The sequence below is a fragment of the Mastigoproctus giganteus genome, chromosome 2 (genome assembly GCF_048544385.1).
Source record: "Mastigoproctus giganteus isolate SK-2022 chromosome 2, ASM4854438v1, whole genome shotgun sequence".
In the NCBI taxonomy this organism is placed as follows: Eukaryota; Metazoa; Arthropoda; class Arachnida; order Uropygi; family Thelyphonidae; genus Mastigoproctus; species Mastigoproctus giganteus.
Window position 1 is genome coordinate 89,571,635 of NC_143576.1, and position 19,004 is coordinate 89,590,638.

General features: G+C 38.2%; 1 protein-coding gene across 1 annotated transcript in view; it reads right to left on the reverse strand.

Moving 5' to 3' along the window:
* Nucleotides 1–7,191: 7,191 nt before the first annotated feature.
* Nucleotides 7,192–19,004, reverse strand: part of LOC150089405 (DENN domain-containing protein 1A-like) — a 263,359-nt gene continuing 251,546 nt past the window's right edge. Inside the window, exon 20 of the mRNA XM_090389970.1 lies at nucleotides 7,192–8,010. Within this exon, the coding sequence (XP_090246096.1) occupies nucleotides 7,192–8,010 (819 nt within the window). The remainder of the gene's footprint in view (nucleotides 8,011–19,004) is intronic.

Genomic DNA, 19,004 nt, shown 5'->3' on the forward strand with positions numbered 1-19,004 from the left:
GCATTGTATATTTGATTGTATAAGACTGCTTTTTCGGTATTAAAGGGGTGATGTGATTCATAATGTAAGTATTTCCCAGTGTGGGTATTTTTCCTGAAGATCTTAGTTCTGAGATTAGTATCAGATTTATATATAGTTAGGTTAAGAAAATTCAGTTGTCCGTTTTCTTCTAATTCAAGGGTATACTTTAATCTATCATGAAAAGAATTAAATTTAGTAAGAAGGCTGTCAATTAAAGTTTTATTACTAATTATAAGAATGTCATCGGCATAACGCGTGTATAATTTTAATTCTGCAGGGTAAGGTTGTAAGATTTTATTTTCTATGGAGGCTAAGTATATTTCAGATAGAGGTGCTGAGATCCCCAGTCCCATGGGTAAACCAAATATTTGGTCATTGAAATGGCAGTGTCTAGTGTCTAATAGAGAGGAGGTGAGTTCTAGTATACTATTGATTGATGTTGTTGTTTTGGTGTTTATTGGCGCATCGACAACGGAGATCATAGTGCGCCCCTATTGATTGAAAGGGAGGTGCGATTAATTAGGGTGTTATCATTGGTTAGAAATTTGCGTAGGGCTTGTAAAGCAGTTGGTAGATGTACATTGGTATATAATGAAACTACATCAAAGGATGCTAAAATATCTGTGTTGGAAATAATAATAGGATTTATTTTCTCGAATGCTTGGATGGTATTGTTAACTCTAAATTTAGAAAATCGTGTGAGGGAAGAAATAATTTTAACTAGAAAGGAAGAAAGGTTGGCAAAAGCTTATTTATTCAATGAGATTATCGGTCTTAGTGGGTGGTTGGGTTTATGTAGTTTGGTAATTCCAAACATATGCGGAAGGATGTTGTTTCGTATGCCGATTTGTTGTAAGGTATGTAGGTTGATTTCTTTATTTGTCCTTAGATTTCTTAAAATAATATCAAGTCTATTTTTATGTTTGGTGATATTATATGTGTTATCTGGTTTGTATGTATCTGAATCAGAAAGAATTTGGTTCATTTTTTCGATATATGTACTTTTATTTAGGATAACTAAAATGTCTCCTTTATCTGCTTTTTATATGATAATGTTTGGGTTATTTTGTAACTTTTTTATGTCCATACTGTTGTTTATTTATATTGGGTTGGAATTGGAATTTTGATTTTAGAATGGAATTAGATTGGTGTATTATGCACCATTTAGCATTAGCATTATTAGAGGCATATGATGCAAGAAAGCAAGCTTATGCAGCATCAGCCAAAAGAGCAAAAAAAAAAAAAAAAAAACACCTTCCACTTCACCTCTCCGTTCATTCGAAACACCTGTCCAGCTGAGCCTTAAATTTATTTAAGCTATCAACTTCCACAACAAGGGATGGAAGTCCGTTCCACCAACCAACCACCCGCTGGCTAAAGGCAAATTTCCACACATATATATCCTACGTCTGTCTTTCCTCAATTTGAATTTATGCACTCTCAGGTGATGATTCTGAGCAAGAGGAAGAATCCCATCGGCATTGAGCATGCTCAATGCCATTCAAGGCTTTATACACCTCTATCAGATCACCTTGCCGATGCCTAGTCTCCAGACACTGTAATTTGCAAAACTTAAGCCTTTTTCGTAAGAGCAACCCTTGTTCCATTCACTAATCTTATCCTTCTCTGTACTCGTTCCAGCAGCTCTATATCCTTCTTGAAATGAGGCCTCCAGACCTGTATACAGTATTCAAGGTGTGGCCTGACCATTGCCTTATACAAGGGGATAATCACCTCCTTATCCCTGCTAGAAAAATTCCTGTATATCATTGACAAGATACCATGAGCTACTCTTGCAGCCAGCCGGCACTGCTCAGAGAACATCATATCTGCCTGCACAATTACCCACAGGTCCTTTTCATTCTCTACCACTGTCAGTGTAGTACCACAGAGTTGATACGTTGCTCTGGGGGTTGCTGTTTCCCATATGTAGTACTTTACATTTGCCAATGTTAAACTTCATTTGCCACCTCTCAGCCCAACCTTTCCAGATCCTGTTGCAGCAGCATAGCGTCAGTAGTGTCCTTAACAACCCTGCCACCCTTTGTATCGTCTGAAAACTTGGACATTAAGTTTGATATACCATCATCAATATTATTTATAAATACAGAAAACAATAATGGACCCAACACTAAACCCTGAGGGCCTCCACTAATAACATTAGTCCACGATGAGTAGTGTCCACTGATTACCACTCTGTCTTCACCACTGAACCACCCCTTTATCCATAGCAGCAATTTGCCTCCAATGCCACACTGCTCCAATTTGTGCAGCAGTCTTCCATGTGCAACAGTATCAAAAGCCTTTCTAAGATCCAAGTATATAATTTCAAAGCTATTCCTGCATCCAGCTCTTTTGTGACTGCATCATAGTATCCAATAAAATTGGGCAGACAAGACTTCCCGTTAACAAAACCATGCTTTGTCCGAGCTATAACTGAAGTCTTGTCTAGATGATCCTGCAGTGCTTCTTTAACCAGTGCCACCATTAATTTTCCTGGAACAGAAGTTAAACTCTCAGGTCTATAATTACTTGTGTCATCCTTTGATCTTCCTTTGTGAACTGGGGTCACATTTGCACATTTCCAGTCTATGGGTACCTCCCCTGAGTCCAAGGAAGCTCTCATAATTATGGCGAGGGGTTTGCTTACTTCCTTTGCTGCCTCCTTTAATATAACTGAATAGATCCCATCCACCCCAGGTGCCTTTCTTGAGTTTATCTTCAACAATTTCTCCTCCACTTTACTCTCAGTTATTACAAGATTATCTAGCTTACTGCCAGAGTTGAATACACCTCTGGCATTCCCCTTGCTGAATAACTGCTCATGTGTGAATGTCAATGAAAAATATTTATTTAGTTTGTTAGCTACCTGAGCAGGATCATAAACAGTTGAACCATCGATATCAAGTGGACCAATCTGATTCATTTCCTTCCTTCTAGAGTTTACATAAGTAAAGAACTCTTTGCTGTTTTTCTTTGCATCCTTTGCCAAAGATTTCTCATAATCTGCCTTTGCCTGCCTAACCTTCCTTGTGACTTGATTACAGACCAGCTTATATCTATCATAGGCTTCTGTGTCACATGTTAATTTTTATGTATCCCATGCATTTTTCTTCTCTGCCATGTGTGTCATTGAACAATAATTCTTAATTGGTATGTAAAGCCTAGTAGCTTCCAAGATAAGTTCTCTGAATGCTTCTCATTTTGAATTTGCTGTTGGTAACATCATCAGTTGGTCTCACTGTATAGAATTTAAATACAGTCTCAGACCATCGTAGTCACCTTCACGAAAGCAATAACCCTTCCCTTTACCCCTGATGGTAGTTACCTCTTTGAGTAAATCCCACTTCAGCTCACTGTGATCACTGCCACCTAGTGGTTCCTTTATCTGCAGATTCTTAATGCATGAAGAATCACTACTGATATTCAAATCAAGAATATTACTCCCTCTAGTTGCCTCCCAAACATGCTGATGTAGAAAACAATCATCCAATAAATCCATAAAAGCCTTGCTAGTGTGTGAGTGACCAGCCCACAAATTCCAGTCAATATCTGGGAAATTAAAATCCCCCATTATAAGACTCTCTGATTTACTGGCCCACTCTATTTCCCTGTACATTTTCTTATTATACTCATCAGAGTCATTAGGCTATAGCACACTCCTACTCTCAATTTTGATCTCCCAATGCTTATGTCACACCAAACTGACTCGACACTGCACTGTCCAGCGATGTCGACTGGCTTCATCACTTCCTTGGATTTTATGTGTTTCTTAACTAATTAACTATTAGTTAATTTGGGGAGTACTTTGTACTCCCCAAATTCCAGTTCTGCATTCTTTACATCTGTGTGACACCACGTCTCTGATATCCCAACAATATCTGCCTTTGATGCTTTGAGCAATACCTCAAATTCATCAAATTTATTTACCAAACTCCTAGCATTGGTGTACATGCAAGTATACATGCACCTGTTTCTATTCTTAGCTACCCTAACACAACCCATGTGTTTACATGCACTGCAATGACTCCCAGCAGTCTCTGAAACATCCTGCATCTTGTTTTCCAGGCTTCTGCTCATTCCAATAGAAGCAGTGCAAGAATCCCTTTCACCTCTGCCAGTGGCTACCGTTAATCTATTAGTCCTTGTATCCCACCCCCAAGCTAGCAGTTTTCCGACCCACCAAACACTGCCTCGATAGCATCAGCAAATACTCTTGCACCCTTTCTATTTAAGTGTATCCCATCCCTGCTGTAGAAGCAGTCTCTCCTGTTAACAAGTACAGACCAGGCTGAAAAAAATTCTACCCCTTGAGCCTTGCACAATCTTTCCAGGGCAAAATTGATCGACAAGGCTCTCATCATATACTCCCTCCTATTGTGTCTGGGCAGAATTGCAGACACTTTCACCTATTTGACCCTATATCATGGCTTTTTTTCAACAGTGACCTGTCCTTGTTAAGAAATTCTGCCGGTCTCCTTCTCTTAATATCATTATCTGGGTGATTAGCATTAGCATTAGTAGAGGCATTTGATGCAAGAAAGCAAGCTTATGGAGCATCAGCCAAAAAAAAAATAATAATAATAAAGTAAAATAAATAATTAAAAAATAACCACTTCCACTTCACCCCTCTGTTCGTTCGAAATACCTGTCCAGCTGAGCCTTAAACTTATTTAGGCTATCAACTTCCACGACAAGGGATGGAAGTCTGTTCCACCTACCAACCACCCGCTGGCTAAAGGCAAATTTCCGCACATCTATCCTACATCTGTCTTTCCTCAATTTGAATTTATGCCCTCTCAGGTGATTATTATGAGCTAGAGGAAGAATCCCATCAGCATTGAGCATGCTCAAACCATTCAAGGCTTTGTACACCTCTATCAGATCACCTCGCTGCCTAGTCTCCAGACACTGTAATTCGCAAAACTTAAGCCTTTCTTCGTAAGAGCACCCCTTTGTTCCATTCACTAATCTTGTTGCCCTTCTCTGTACTCGTTCCAGCAGCTCTACATGATGTTCTAATTTGGTCTGAAGTTCTATAGTACAATCTTTAGAAGGATAGTTATTATCTTTGATGGCAAAATTGAAACCATATTCAAGACCTGCAAGTTCGATGGAAGTGAAAGATTGTGAAGAGATGTTAACGGTAGATGTTTTTTGAGGTTTATGCGTTTTATGTGCAAGAATGTTCCATTTTTTATTGTGTCTAAGTTCGATATCTTTTGTAGCGGTTCTAATGCATATTTCATTATATGTGGTATATTCCTGCCAGGATTGGGGGTCCATATCTTTTGAGACTAAATTTGAGAAAGTGTATTTGTTGAAGGAGTCGGTATTTTTTGTTCTTTTGATAATCTTTTTGATAATTCTTTCCGTATAATATTAAAAAAAGGTTTGGTGGAAAATATAAGGATATTTTTTACAAATATGTTTAGGGAAAATACGGGCAAATTTAGGAATAATATTATAAGTAAGGCATTTTTTTTAAAAATGAGATATGGGTTTTATTAGTGAAGTATTTTATAAGGATTTTTGAATATTGTCTCTTGGTTTAGCATGATCAAAGGCATTTAGAGACTAAGAGTTGATAGGGCAGTGCAGTTAAAGTGCGTTTAAACCGTTAAAAATATTTTAAAATTCTGACAATTAGATGAATTGCAGGATTCCTAAAGGTACCAATTTAATTGACTTAATAAGTGGTAGCAACAGCTTAATTTTTAGTACTCACCTTAATATCAACTGCAGTTGGATTTAGAATAAGTGGAGTGAGAATTGGCTAAAACTGAGGTTAATATGGGTGAGCTTACGGAATTAAAATGCGCTCAAGGAAATAGAAGTGCACGTCTTCATCCTTGGTTGTCATGAAATAAATTGAAAAATTGGAACTTGAGAATACTGATATTACACTCACATTTTCTATATACAATAAATTAGGATCCATGTTCAACTCTTATAAAGAAACCTACAAATACCAAATCAGCGATATGAACAATATAGTATATTTAACAAAATGCCAACAAAAATGTAATGCATGTTATATCGGAAGCACCACTTCAAAATACGGCTCTACAAAAACATCAAACACATGAGCATACTACCATTATAATAGTTTTAGAACCAGACAATCAAATACAGAACTCACGTTACACATACAATCCCATAACCACAACCCTCTAGTAGCTTCAGCAGTTCCCATTATTAAATTAAAATCCAGTTTCAGAATCTACCAGTGTGAAGCCCTAATCATAGAGTGGTTCCGACATCATTCTAAATTTAATGTATTAAACGCAAAACTACCATATAATCTCTCCACGGCCTGGAATCTCACGCACCTGAGATTTCCGCATGCCTCAAAGAGCATCACGGGAACTTAGAGTTCTTTATATTCACATGCTTTCTTTCTCTCTCTCTCTCTTCACTATTACCAACTGAAGACGTTAATACGAAAGCCAGTCGTTACGGCTATTGGTCTCTGTGATTACATTCTCAAGTTCCAATTTTTTCAATTTATTTCATGACAACCAAGGATGAAGATGTGCACTTCTATTTCCTTGAGCGCATTTTAATTCCTTTCAAAACAATTAAGCTCACCCATAGTAACCTCAATTTTAGCCAATTCCCACTCCACTTATTCTAAATCCAACTGCAGTTTATATTAAGGTGAGTACTAAAAATTAAGCTATTGCTACCATTTATTAAGTCAATTAAATTGGTACCTTAAGGAATCCTACAATTCATCTAATTGTTATTATTATTATTATTATTATTGTTTTTTTTTAATATGATATATCAAAAAAAAAAAAGTGTGCAAGGATAGATAATGTTATACTGATGTGACTCAAAACTTCATATATAAAGTTTTGAGTTAATAATAATAAAATAAATAGACTGTATAACCCTATTCTGATTTCACTGTATAATCTTCTTCAGTTTTCCTCACATTACAGGCAGAAATTAATAAGCAAAACATCTCACTGGGAAAAGAATAATAATTAACAAATAATGAAATCTGATAAAAAGGAAAGTGTTTGTAAATCTTAACAAGGTGAAACGATAACTCAAAATTTTATTGAATTCATAATAAATAATTAAAATTCATGTAACTGATAATTCCAAGTTTAAAAACACATTTCTTAAGTACATTTTTATTAATACAAATGAACACAAATGTCATGTAAACCAACTTGCACTTCTGTCTGTTGGTGTGGAAAAACGGCTGTGAACAAATGAATTAAAAGGAAAATAAAATGTGCTGTTACACTTTGTTGGCATATCTTGAATTTTACAAACTGGACTATTTATAACACATTTTGAATTCTGAGTCCAAGTATTGATTTCTAGCTGCTGATGAGAAGATATGTTTTCATAACTATTTGGCACCACATTAAAAGGAAGTCCTCTGCTCCTTGAAGAAGTTAGAGTAGAAGTGTTTTGCACATTTTCATCAAGGGAGTTAAGCATTTCTAAATTGCTACCTATTGGCAGAGTCTGGGACTTGAAGTGGTTATTAAACACTGAAAGATGAGGATCTGTAGTTATTGGAGATTGATGGAGAAATGATGGTGAAGGATGTTTTTGAGATAGCGATGGAGGCACATCAAACTGAAAGTAAATAGGATTTTCCAATTGTGTGGGTGATATATTAACCAGTGGTGTGCTACAGTTGTGCAAATTCGAGGAATTTGGCACACTGATATCAACTAAAGGAGTTGAAGTATAATCTATGTTATTTTCTAGATTTGTTTCTGGTTTCTTCCATGTTCTCTCTCTCTTTTTCACAAAATCTACAGAGGTTGAATCTATATGCACCAGTTTAGTTGTTACATTTTGTACTTTTGAATTATCAACTTCTGCAGATAATGATGCAACTCTGCAACTGCTGGTTTTCATTCTCAGAATAGGTTTGTGTGAAACTGGAAGAGGAATGTGTACCTGCTTTTCATTAGCTGGCTTCCGATGTACATCAGGTTTAGATGATGAATTCTGCACCTGTGGAGATTAGAAAGATCAATACCAAGAAATATTTTATTGAATTTAAAATATCATAAAATAATAACATAACCTAATTCAAATATCAACATATGGGAAATTTCCACTGTTTTTATCAATCATACATTGCTAGGCAAAATTAATAGAACAAAATGTTTTTCATGAATATTTTATTGTGAATAGTGTCACGTCACTGAACACTAATATTTGATATTAGCCACATGACACTAGCCATCCTGGCATGCAAATTCCAAATAACCAATAGAAATCAATCTACCATCTTATAGAGTTGCATGTTATGCAAATTATTCATGCCTATAAAAAGACGGGTTGGTACCACATCATTTCATTTCTATTTTCTGGCTTGCTCAGTGGGATACCCACATCTCTAGTACTCATAATGGCAAGTCATTGTTGTTCAGACGATTCTTTGGGATGGTGAGCTGTTGGATGACTTGAAGCCAGGCAATTGTAGGTGGAGGTAGCATGCTGGATTAACATATCATACAATGTAATCTCAGCACTATGGAAGCAGCTTCAGGAGACAGGAACCATTACAACAAGAGCTGGCCAATGTTGCCTGAGGACTACATTAATCAGAACAGACTGTTGCTTTAACAGCTAGATAGAACCCTACGATGTCCTGTCATCAACTGTCTCCTGAAGTTGCTGCAGCCACAGGTCAAAACATTTCCAAATGAACTGTATTAAGAAGGCTCAATTCAAGTGGACTCTACCCAAGGAAGCTAGTGGTTTGTATCCCATTAACACCAAAACCACTGTAGAGCTCATTGAAACTGTAAGAAACTGTTAATTTGACATTAAACTTTGTCTAATGTCAAATTAATCTTTCTTTCTTTATCTCTTTGCTTTTGTGGTCTTGCTGAGGACAGAATACATGTTTTATTTCACTTCTGTGATTTATGATATTTTCAGGTTGGAGCTTTTCACTGTTATGGGTCTTGTTATTCCTGTCTCAGAAACAAAATTTATTTTTTCTTCCTTTTATTTCTGAAATTTTCCCAATAACATCTTTATTAAATGAAAATCATTAATGTCTGTCAGCAATCATAAATAAAATTATTACATTTCTATTCTTAACTCAACTGTAAGTATAGGCATGTTCACACTAGCTTATAAGTTATCCTTACACGTGCTTTGAATAATCAGGTTTCAAGCCTGTGACTGCAAAATACAGTTCGGTCTCTTGTATTCTACATATTCTCCATTCATTCTCCCACATACTATGATGTGGTCACAAAGGAACTGGATGCAAAAAATAATTTTGATATAATATACTTGGATTTCAGGAAAGCTTTTGATACTGTTGCACATGGAAGGCTGCTGTACAAATTGGAGCTTTATGGCATTAAGGGCAAGTTGTTGCAATGGATAAAGGGATGGTTGAGTGGGAGATGGCAGACAGTGGTAATAAATGGACACTGCTCTACACGGACTAATGTTATTAGTGGAGCCCCCAGGGTTCGGTGCTGGCCCATTGTTGTTTTGTGTATTTATTAATGATATCGATGAAGGTATATCAGGCTTAATGTCCAAGTTTGCAGATGATTAGCATTAGCAGAGGCACACAATGCAAGAAAGCTTATGCAGCATCAGCCAAAAAAAAAAAAAAAAAAAAAAAAAAAAAGGCTCTGATTTCACCCCTCCATTCGTTTAAAATACCTGTCTAGCTCAGCCTTAAATTTATTCAGGCTATCAACTTCCTCAACAAAAGATGGAAGTCTGTTCCATCAATCAACTACCCGCTGGTTAAAGGTAAACTTCCGTACATCTATCCTACAACCGTCTTTCCTCAATTTGAATTTATGCCCTCTCATGTGATTATCACCTTACACAAGGTGATAATCACCTCCTTATCCCAGTAAAAAAATAACTGTATATCATTGACAAGACACCATCAGCTACTCTTGCAGACCATCTGCACTGCTCAGAAAACTTCATATCTGCCTGCACAATTACCCCCAGGTCCTTTTCATTCTCTACCATTGTCTGTGTAGTACAACAGAGGTGATACATTACTCTGGGGTTACTACTTACCATATGTAGTACTTTACATTTGTCAATGTTAAACTTCATTTACCACCTCTCAGCCCATCTGCTCAACTTTTCTAGATCCTGTTGCAGCAGCATACTGTCATTAGTGTCTTTAACAACTCTGCCAACCTCCATATCGTTTGTAAATTTGGACATTAAGCCTGATATACCATCATCAATATCATTCATAAATACAGAAAACAATGCACCCAACACTGAACTCTGAGGGACTCCACTAATAACATTAGTCTAGAAAGAGCAGTGTCCATGATTACCACTCTCTGTCTTCTCCCACTCAGCCATCCCTTTATCCATAGCAGCAATTTGCCTCAAATGCCGCACTGCTCCAATTTGTGCAGCATTCTTCCATGTGCAACAGTATCAAAAGCCTTTCTAAGATCCAAATATATGATATCAAATTTATTCCATGCATCCAGTTCTTTTGTGACCACATCATAGTATCCAATAAAATTGGTCAGACAAGACTTCCCCTCAACAAACCCATGCTGTGTCTGAGCTATAACTGAAGTCTTGTCTAGATGATCCTGCAGTGCTTTTTTAACCAGTGCCTCCATTAATTTCCTCAGAACAGAAGTTAAACTAACAGGTCTATAATTACTTGTGTCACCCTTTAATCCTCCTTCGTGAATTGGGGTCACATTTGCAAATCTCGAGTCCATGGTTACCTCCCCCGAGTCCAAGGAAGCTCTCATAATTATGGCTAAAGGTTTGCTTACTTCCTTTGCTGCCTCCTTTAATATAACTGGATAGATCCCATCCACCCTAGGTGCCTTTCTTATGTTTATTTTCAACAATTTCTCCTCCACTTTCCTCTCAGTTATTACAAAATCATTTAGCTCACTAGATGATTTTGCCAGAGTTTAGTTTACCCCTGGCATTCCCCTCCCTGAATAACTTCTCATGTATGAACGTAGATGCAAAATACTGATTTAGTTTGTTAGCCACCTGAGCAGGACCATCAACAGTTGAACAATCGATATCCAGTGGACCACTCTCATTCATCCCCTTCCTTCTAGAATATACATAAGTAAAGAACTCTTTGTTGTCTATCTTTGCATTCTTTGCCAAAGATTTCTCATAATCTGCCTTTGCTTGCCTAACCTCCTTTGTTACTTGGTTACTAACCAGCTTATATCTGTCGTAGGCTTCCATGTCACCCATTAATTTATGTATCCCATGCATTTTTCTTCTCTGCCACATGTCTAATTAGTCATCTAACATCTATTTAGGCCTAAACCTTGAACAATATTTCTTAGTTGGTATGTAAAGCCTAGTAGCTTCCAAGATTAATTCTTTGAATGCATCCCATTTTGCATTTGCTGTTGGTAATATCATCAGTTGGTACCACCGTATAGAATTTAAATACTGTCTCAGACCTCTGTTGTCACCTTTACGAAAGCAAAAACCCTTCCTTTTACCGTTGATGGTAGTTACCTCTTTGAGTAAATCCCATTTCAGCACACTGTGATCGCTGCCACTTAAGTGGTTTCTTTATCTGCAGATTCTTAGTGCATGAAGAATCACTACTGATAATCAGATCAAGAGTATTACTCCCCCTAGTTGCCTCCCAAACATGCTGATGTAGAAAACAATTATCCAATAAATCCACAAAAACCTTGCTAGTGTGTGTGACCGACCTACAAATTCCAGTCAATATCTGGGAAATTAAAATCCTCCATTATAAGACTCTCTGATTTACTGGTCCACCCTATTTCCCTGCACAGTTTTTTATTATACTCATCAGAGTCATTACGCCTATAACACACTCTTACTCTCAATTTTGATTTCCCAGTGCTTATGTCACACAAAAAACTGACTCGACACTGCACTGTCCAGTGTTCCTCCCTAGATTTTATGTGCTTCTTAACTAATAGCATAACCCCTCCTCCCTTCCTATCCTGTCTATCCTTCCTGTACACATTGTACTCCCCAAAATCCAGTTCTGCATTCCTTATATCTGTGTGACACGTCTTTGATATCCCAACAATATCAGCCTTTGATATTTTGACCAACACCTCAAATTTATTTACCAAACTCCTAGCATTGATGTACACGCAAGTATACATGCACCTGTTCCTATTCTTAGCTACCCTAACACAACTCACGTGTTTACTTTTACCACAATGACTCCCAGCAGTCTCTGAAATCCCCTGCATCTTGTTTTCCAGGCTGCTGCTCATTCCAATAGATGCAGTGCAAGAATCACTTTCACCTCTGCCAGTGGCTACTGTTAATCTATTAGTACGTGTATCCCCCCCAATCTAGCAGTTTTCTGACCCACCTAACACTGCCTCAATACTATCAGCAAATATTCTTGCACCCTTTCTATTTAAGTGTATCCCATTCCTGTAGAAACAGTGTCTCCTGTTAACAAGCATAGACCAGGCTGAGAAAAATTCTACCATTTGAGCCGTGCACAATCTTTCCAGGGCCGAACTGATTGACAAGGCTCTCATCATATACTCCCTCCTATCTTGTCTGGGCAGAATTGCAGACACTTTCAAATTCAACCCTAATTCATGGCTTTTTTTCAACAGTGACCTGTACTTGTTTAGTAATTTCACTGGTCTCCTACTTTTACAACAACAATACCACCTTTTGTGCACTTAAAAGATGATATCTGCTCTACAACATCATCAACCTTTGTCCCTGGCAGACACACCCTGTTCCACCTATCCTTTTTACACAATTTGTTCCCCATTTCCCTGACAATCGAGTCACCGACAACTACTAGTTCCTGTTGGATCAGCGCATTCTGCCTTGGGGGTTGCCACTGTGTTGCATGATGATCAAGTGCAAGCTCTGGCGTTGATGTGGGCAGCTGAGATCTTGATGGGCCCCTCAATTTAGATCCTTCGAGGGCATCCATCTTGTCGTTCAAGCAATCATATAGGCCCATAACAATGCTGAGTTGTCGCCTGATTTCCTCACACTCCTTACATTGCACACACATAAAAACATTCCCCCTGGCAATATCATGTCCCATACCTGATTGCTCCACAAACATCAAGCAAGCGGTGCATTTTAAAAGGCTATGGTTCAGAGGGCAACTGATCCCCCTCAGTCCTCCCCTAAGCCACTGCACTCCCATTAGCTTGAGCCTTTTGCTTTGCTGGTCTGGTCTCAATCATGATTTAGATTTAATTTCAATAAAATTCAATTTCAGTACAAAATTATAACCCTAAACTTATATCCGAATGCAGTTATAACACTATATATATGTTTTTTTTTTTTTTTTTTCAGTATTGAGTATTATCTCCGAGTTTCGTTATATAACTTCCGTATCAAGTTATGTATTAATTAATAAAGTTACGTTTGTAAAATCTAAGTCGTTATTTAGTTAAAGGTAAAGTGCAGCCATTATCAACCCACTGCAGGATGGAAGCCTCCCCAACAATTCATGGTGAGGGAAATGGACCATAATCTGCCACGTTGGTCCAGTGCGGGTTGGCAGGTCGACCGTATTCAGCAATCAGGGGCTTAAACCCCGGTCTACTCAAAGAGCGTGCGTTACTGCACTCCCGCTCCTGACCACTCAGCTATGGAGGCCTTTACTTAAAATAGTACAATTTAATTGATAATGAAGTTTAACAAGATTAATAAATTTTACTGATTAATCGATAATACTATACTAAGCGAATGCTATCTAGTACAGGATATAACATTGTATTGTATGGCGGCAAGTTACAAATGGTAAATCTATGGACATTAAGTATTAATTAACTTCCAAAATCTTACTATCTAAATTCAGAATAAACCAAGGATCTTGACTAGGTCTATAAGCTACTTATAGAAAATAATTTAATATAACAATTAAGTCAATAAAGCAGCTAAATATAGCTAAAAACCTGCATTTTCCAGAGCTGCAAAACTTGTAAAACACATGGATTGGATACCTTTACCAATATTAAGTAATAACTTATAAAATCTCAATTGAAATTAAAAATTAAAACTAAGTATCGTAACTAGGAATATAAAGCTACGCAAGAAAATAAATTAATATGCCAATTAAGTCAATAAATAGCAAAAGTTGAAAAAAAAACTTCTCTATTTCCGGAGCCACAAAAACTTCACCTACACAAGGCTACGGGAAATGTACCAACTATGTGGTACTACGCTCAGGGAGGTGGAGAATGAAAAAGACCAGGGGTAAGTGTGCAGTTGGATGTGAAGTTCTCTGAGCGGTGCAGATGGGCTGCCAGATCAGGTCATGGAGTTTTGTCAATGATATATAGGAATTTTGCTAGCAGAGACAAGGAGGTGATTATACTTTTGTTTAAGGCAATGGTCAGGCCACACCTTGAGTACTGTATACAGGTCTGGAAGCCTCATTTTAGGAAGAATGCAGAGTTGCTAGAATGAGAACAGAGAAGGGCAACAAGATTGGTGAGAGGAAGAAAGTGGTGTGCTTATGAAGAAAGGCTTAAGTTCTGCAAGTTGCAGCTTCTGGAGACTAGGCACTTACGAGGTGATCTGACTGAGGTGTACAAGGCCTTGAATGGTTTGAGCAGGCTCAATGCTGATGGGATACTTCCACTTGCCGAGATTAAGAACCTGAGGTGGCATATATTCAAATTGAAGAAAGACAGTTGCAGCATCGATGTGCAGAAGTTTGCCTTTAGCCAGGGGTAGTTGATTGCTGGAACAGACTTCCATCTGTTGTTGTTGTTGTTGGGGAAGTTGATAGCTTAAATAAATTTAAGGCTAAACTAGACAAACATTTGGGGTGATTGGAAGGGTAAAATGGGAAGGTGTTTTTATTTTTTTGGCTGATGCTCTACAAGCTTGCTTTCTTGCATCATATGTCTCAACTAATGCTAATATCTTGTGAACTCTTCTGACCCAGTTGGGGTCAGAAGGCTGTTTATACTCAGGGACAACCATATTTGGTTGTCCCAGAGCATAAACAGAAAATTTATTTATTCGTTATTTATTTATTAATAATTGTTTTACAATTGTTGCAAGCTTTAATGTAAGCAGAAAATAAACCTGGAAATGTGGATGTGAGCTGATTGGGATATGCAACATTCTTATTTTGAACAGCTTTTATTGGAAAACCAAGGTTTACACAAAGGATTTCATAAATAAAGAATTCAGTTCAACTGGTAAGAACAGTAACTAAGTTTAATAATAAAGGGTTTTCCAATAGTAACGCTCGATGTTTGGCAACAGCGCATGACGAAGTCGACAGTCACACAGGTGGTATCTTTGGTAGCCGTATTCAGTTAGTCTCTGCATTTTATTATGGAGCGTTACACGACTGAGCAACGAGTCGAAATTGTAAAAAATCAAAACCAATGTTCTACTCGTCAAACGTTTCGTGCACTCCGTGCAGTTTATGGTGTCGACGAACGTCCTTCAGAATCCACAATTCGCCATTTAATAAACAAATTCGAAGCAACTGGGTCTGTGGCAAATCTGAAAGTGCCTGTACGTCAGCGAAACGCAAGATCCGTTGAAAATATTGCTGCAGTCCGGGAAAGTGTGCGTGAGAATCCGCAACAATCCATTCCGCGTCGGGCTCAAGAACTTGGCCTGTCTTCGACGACAACTTGGCGAATCCTGCATAAGGACTTAGGGCTTCACCCTTATAAAGTGCAATTAACCCAACAACTAAAGCCCAACGATCATGCGCAGCGGCGTGCATTCGCTGATTGGGCGCTAGAGCAGTTGGAGGTCGATCCTGATTTTGGGCGAAAAATAATGTTTAGTGACGAGGCTCATTTCTGGTTAAGTGGCTTTGTTAACAAGCAAAATTGCCGAATTTGGAGCGACGAAAACCCACGGGAGATTCATGAGGTCCCACTACATTCCGAAAAAGTTACATTAGGTGCGTTATTGCTGAAATTGAGCCACTTTTATGCGATAACGTCATCACCAATTGGGTATCCAGGATTAACCAAACCAGACAAAGCCGCAGCGTACATTTATCTGATATAATTTTTAAAACATAATGTTAACACATATACTTCATAATAAAAATAAAAATAGATCACTATCACTCTCACAATTTGTTTTATTGCGTTACAAAAATCGAGCGTTACTATTGGAAAGCCCTGTATAAGTAATTAAAGAAGATTTCGAGATTAAGTATCCCTTTGTCAGATGTGAGAATACATACATAAAACGTTACAAATGGAACGTGGTCATGTTGAGTCAAAAGAGAGAGAGCGTGCACGAGGATGTGTACGAATGCTAAAGCACTTACTGGGCAGAACTAGGTGATTGTTGTTGATGCAGGGCGCATACATGGGCTGACTGCCAGCATTTTTCATATTGTAACACTACAGATTCCATGATTGGGTGTAGCCACATGCCTCTATTGCTATTAAAAACTGTATATAAACCAGATATGTGCAGTGACTCAAGCCACAGTCATTGATGGTAGTGGCAGGATTAATCAACGACCTCAGTATCAAGTCTGGGATTGAGGTCATGTTGCATTGACCAACAGTGCTCTGCAACTGCAGACTTGTTGTTGGTTTTTTGTTTAATGGCACAAGAGCTGATAAGGCCATATTGTGCCTACAACTGCAGAGTGTTCAGAGTCAGCCAATCGTATGGCCCTTTCATGTTCTGAGAGACTGTACTGGAGCCTTCTTGCAGTTTCCCCCAAATAGCAGTTGCCACAATTGTGGTAGGTGATGCAGTATATCGGACTGCTGTGTAAAAGAAGGGTGTCTTCACCCTCGAGACAAGAGATCGCAATCCTCTACCGGGAAGTTGCAGGCACTTTATCCAGTACGCATGTAAGATATTTATTCGAAGCCTATGCGCTTTGCCAGAACATCCAGGAAGTAAAGGGTGTTGCTTGACTCTAATTCTATTGTGAACTGGATGAGGATCACATCTGGAAACTTCGGTCCACTGAAAGCCCATGTGTCCTGGCCAATTTACCAAATGCAAGTCAGTGCATACCCCTGCCACCTGTTCAGTACTGCGTGTGCACTACTCTCTCGAACCCGCACTCATTCCAGCTCATGGATGCCAGGTGCAACAAAGTTTCTAAGATAAGGGCTGACCTCACCAACTGTGGCAATCCCATCTATGTCTTGGCCAAGTGTGATCTTCAAGCCCGTGAGCTTGCTGCACATCCGAGGCCCCCACATAGTGACGAGACAACCCCTACTGCCTACATCCCGTATTACCTGTGCACTTCAGATCACATTTCTAAGATCTTACATGGATACCGGATAAAGTGCCTGCAACTTCCCAGTAGAGGATTGCACTTTCTTGTCTCGAGGGTGAAGACACCCATCCCCCCCCTCTTTTACGCAGCAGTACAATATGCTGCATCACCTGCCTGTGGCAGCTGCTATGTGGGGGAAACTGCCAGAAGGCTCCAGGACTGACTCTCAGAACATGAAAGGGCCATTCGATTGGCTGAATCTGCACACCCTGCAGTTGCAGAGCACTACTGGTCAATGCAACACAACCTCAATGCCAGACGTGATGCCGAGGTTGTTGACCAATCCTGCCACTAACCATCAATGACTGTGGCTTGAGTCACTGCACATATCTGGTTGCCATACAGTTTTTAATCACAATAGAGGTGTGTGGCTACACCCAATCATGGAGCCTGTAGTGTTACAATATGAAAAATGCTGGCAGTCAGCCCATGTATGCACCCTGCATCAACAACAATCACCTAGTTCTGTCCAGTAAATGCTTTTGCATTCGTACACATCCTTGTGCATGCTATCTCCTTTTATTCAAAATGACTATGCTCTGCATATTCCATTTGTAACGTTTTATGTATGTATTCTCACAGCTGATGAAGGGATACTTAATCTTGAAAACTTCTGTTAATTACTTGTATTATTAAACTTAGCTATTGTTAATTATTTATATTATTAAACTTAGCTATTGTTAATTATTTATATTATTAAACTTAGCTATTGTTAATTATTTATATTATTAAATTTACTTTTCTTACCTGTTGAAATGAATTCTTTATTTATCTATAGAACTTTTATCTTCAATTTTAAAGGATTTCAGCCCTACAAGAATAATTTCACTGATGCAATTTGAGCAAAAATTGACATCAGAAGATTTAAAACAGTAATGTAAATTTAAATCAAGGCTGAGAATGACCATTTGGGAAATGGCTCCACTGGAGAAGGACCATAAACCTCAAGAGTTTACTTTAAAGGGTTGTTTGTGAGAAAAAGGTCAAGAGTGTTGGGTGCATGTGGTTAGGATTGTCTGGTATTTTGGTAGGTAAATAAAAAACTGTACTGCAAGGTCATTAGTAAATGCAAAGCACCTCAAACAGCTCAGTCTGTGTGACTAGAAAATGGAAGCCAGCTGAAGTTGTGAACATTAAAATCACCGAGGAAAATTACCTCACTGTTAAGAAAGCTGGACTGGAGAAAGTTGAGTTTCAAATAAAGGTTGTAAAAGAGTTCCAAGTGATTAGTCGAGTTGGGAGAACAATAGTTGAATAAGACAGAATGGGGTAGAGAGATTTTAAGCCAGAGAAGATCAAAAAGAGGAGATTCCAATAATCATTTGATTGACTTTATCATTGACCTTCAAGAATCGGTAATCCCTTCTATAAATCAATTCATAGTATTTTAAATTCATCAAAAAAATCGATGGTTATTTTAGACAGCTTACTTGCTGAGTTTTCCACGCCAATTTGTTGTAGGATACAACTAGTTCTTTGACAGATGACAGCATTTTTTTTGTCCCCAGCAATACAGCTTTCCCAATACTATATTGAATCTGCATTGTCTCTGTGTTTGCAGCGTAGTTTGGAGCTTGCACTTTATCTCTCCTTTGATTTACTTTATCTCTCCATTGATTGGCTTATTATATTCAACTGACTAGCTAGCACCCACATGCTATTGGTTGATTTATTGGAAGAAGCATACGCTCTTTGTTTTTATGCAGATGCAGCTCCGTGCTGCCATTAC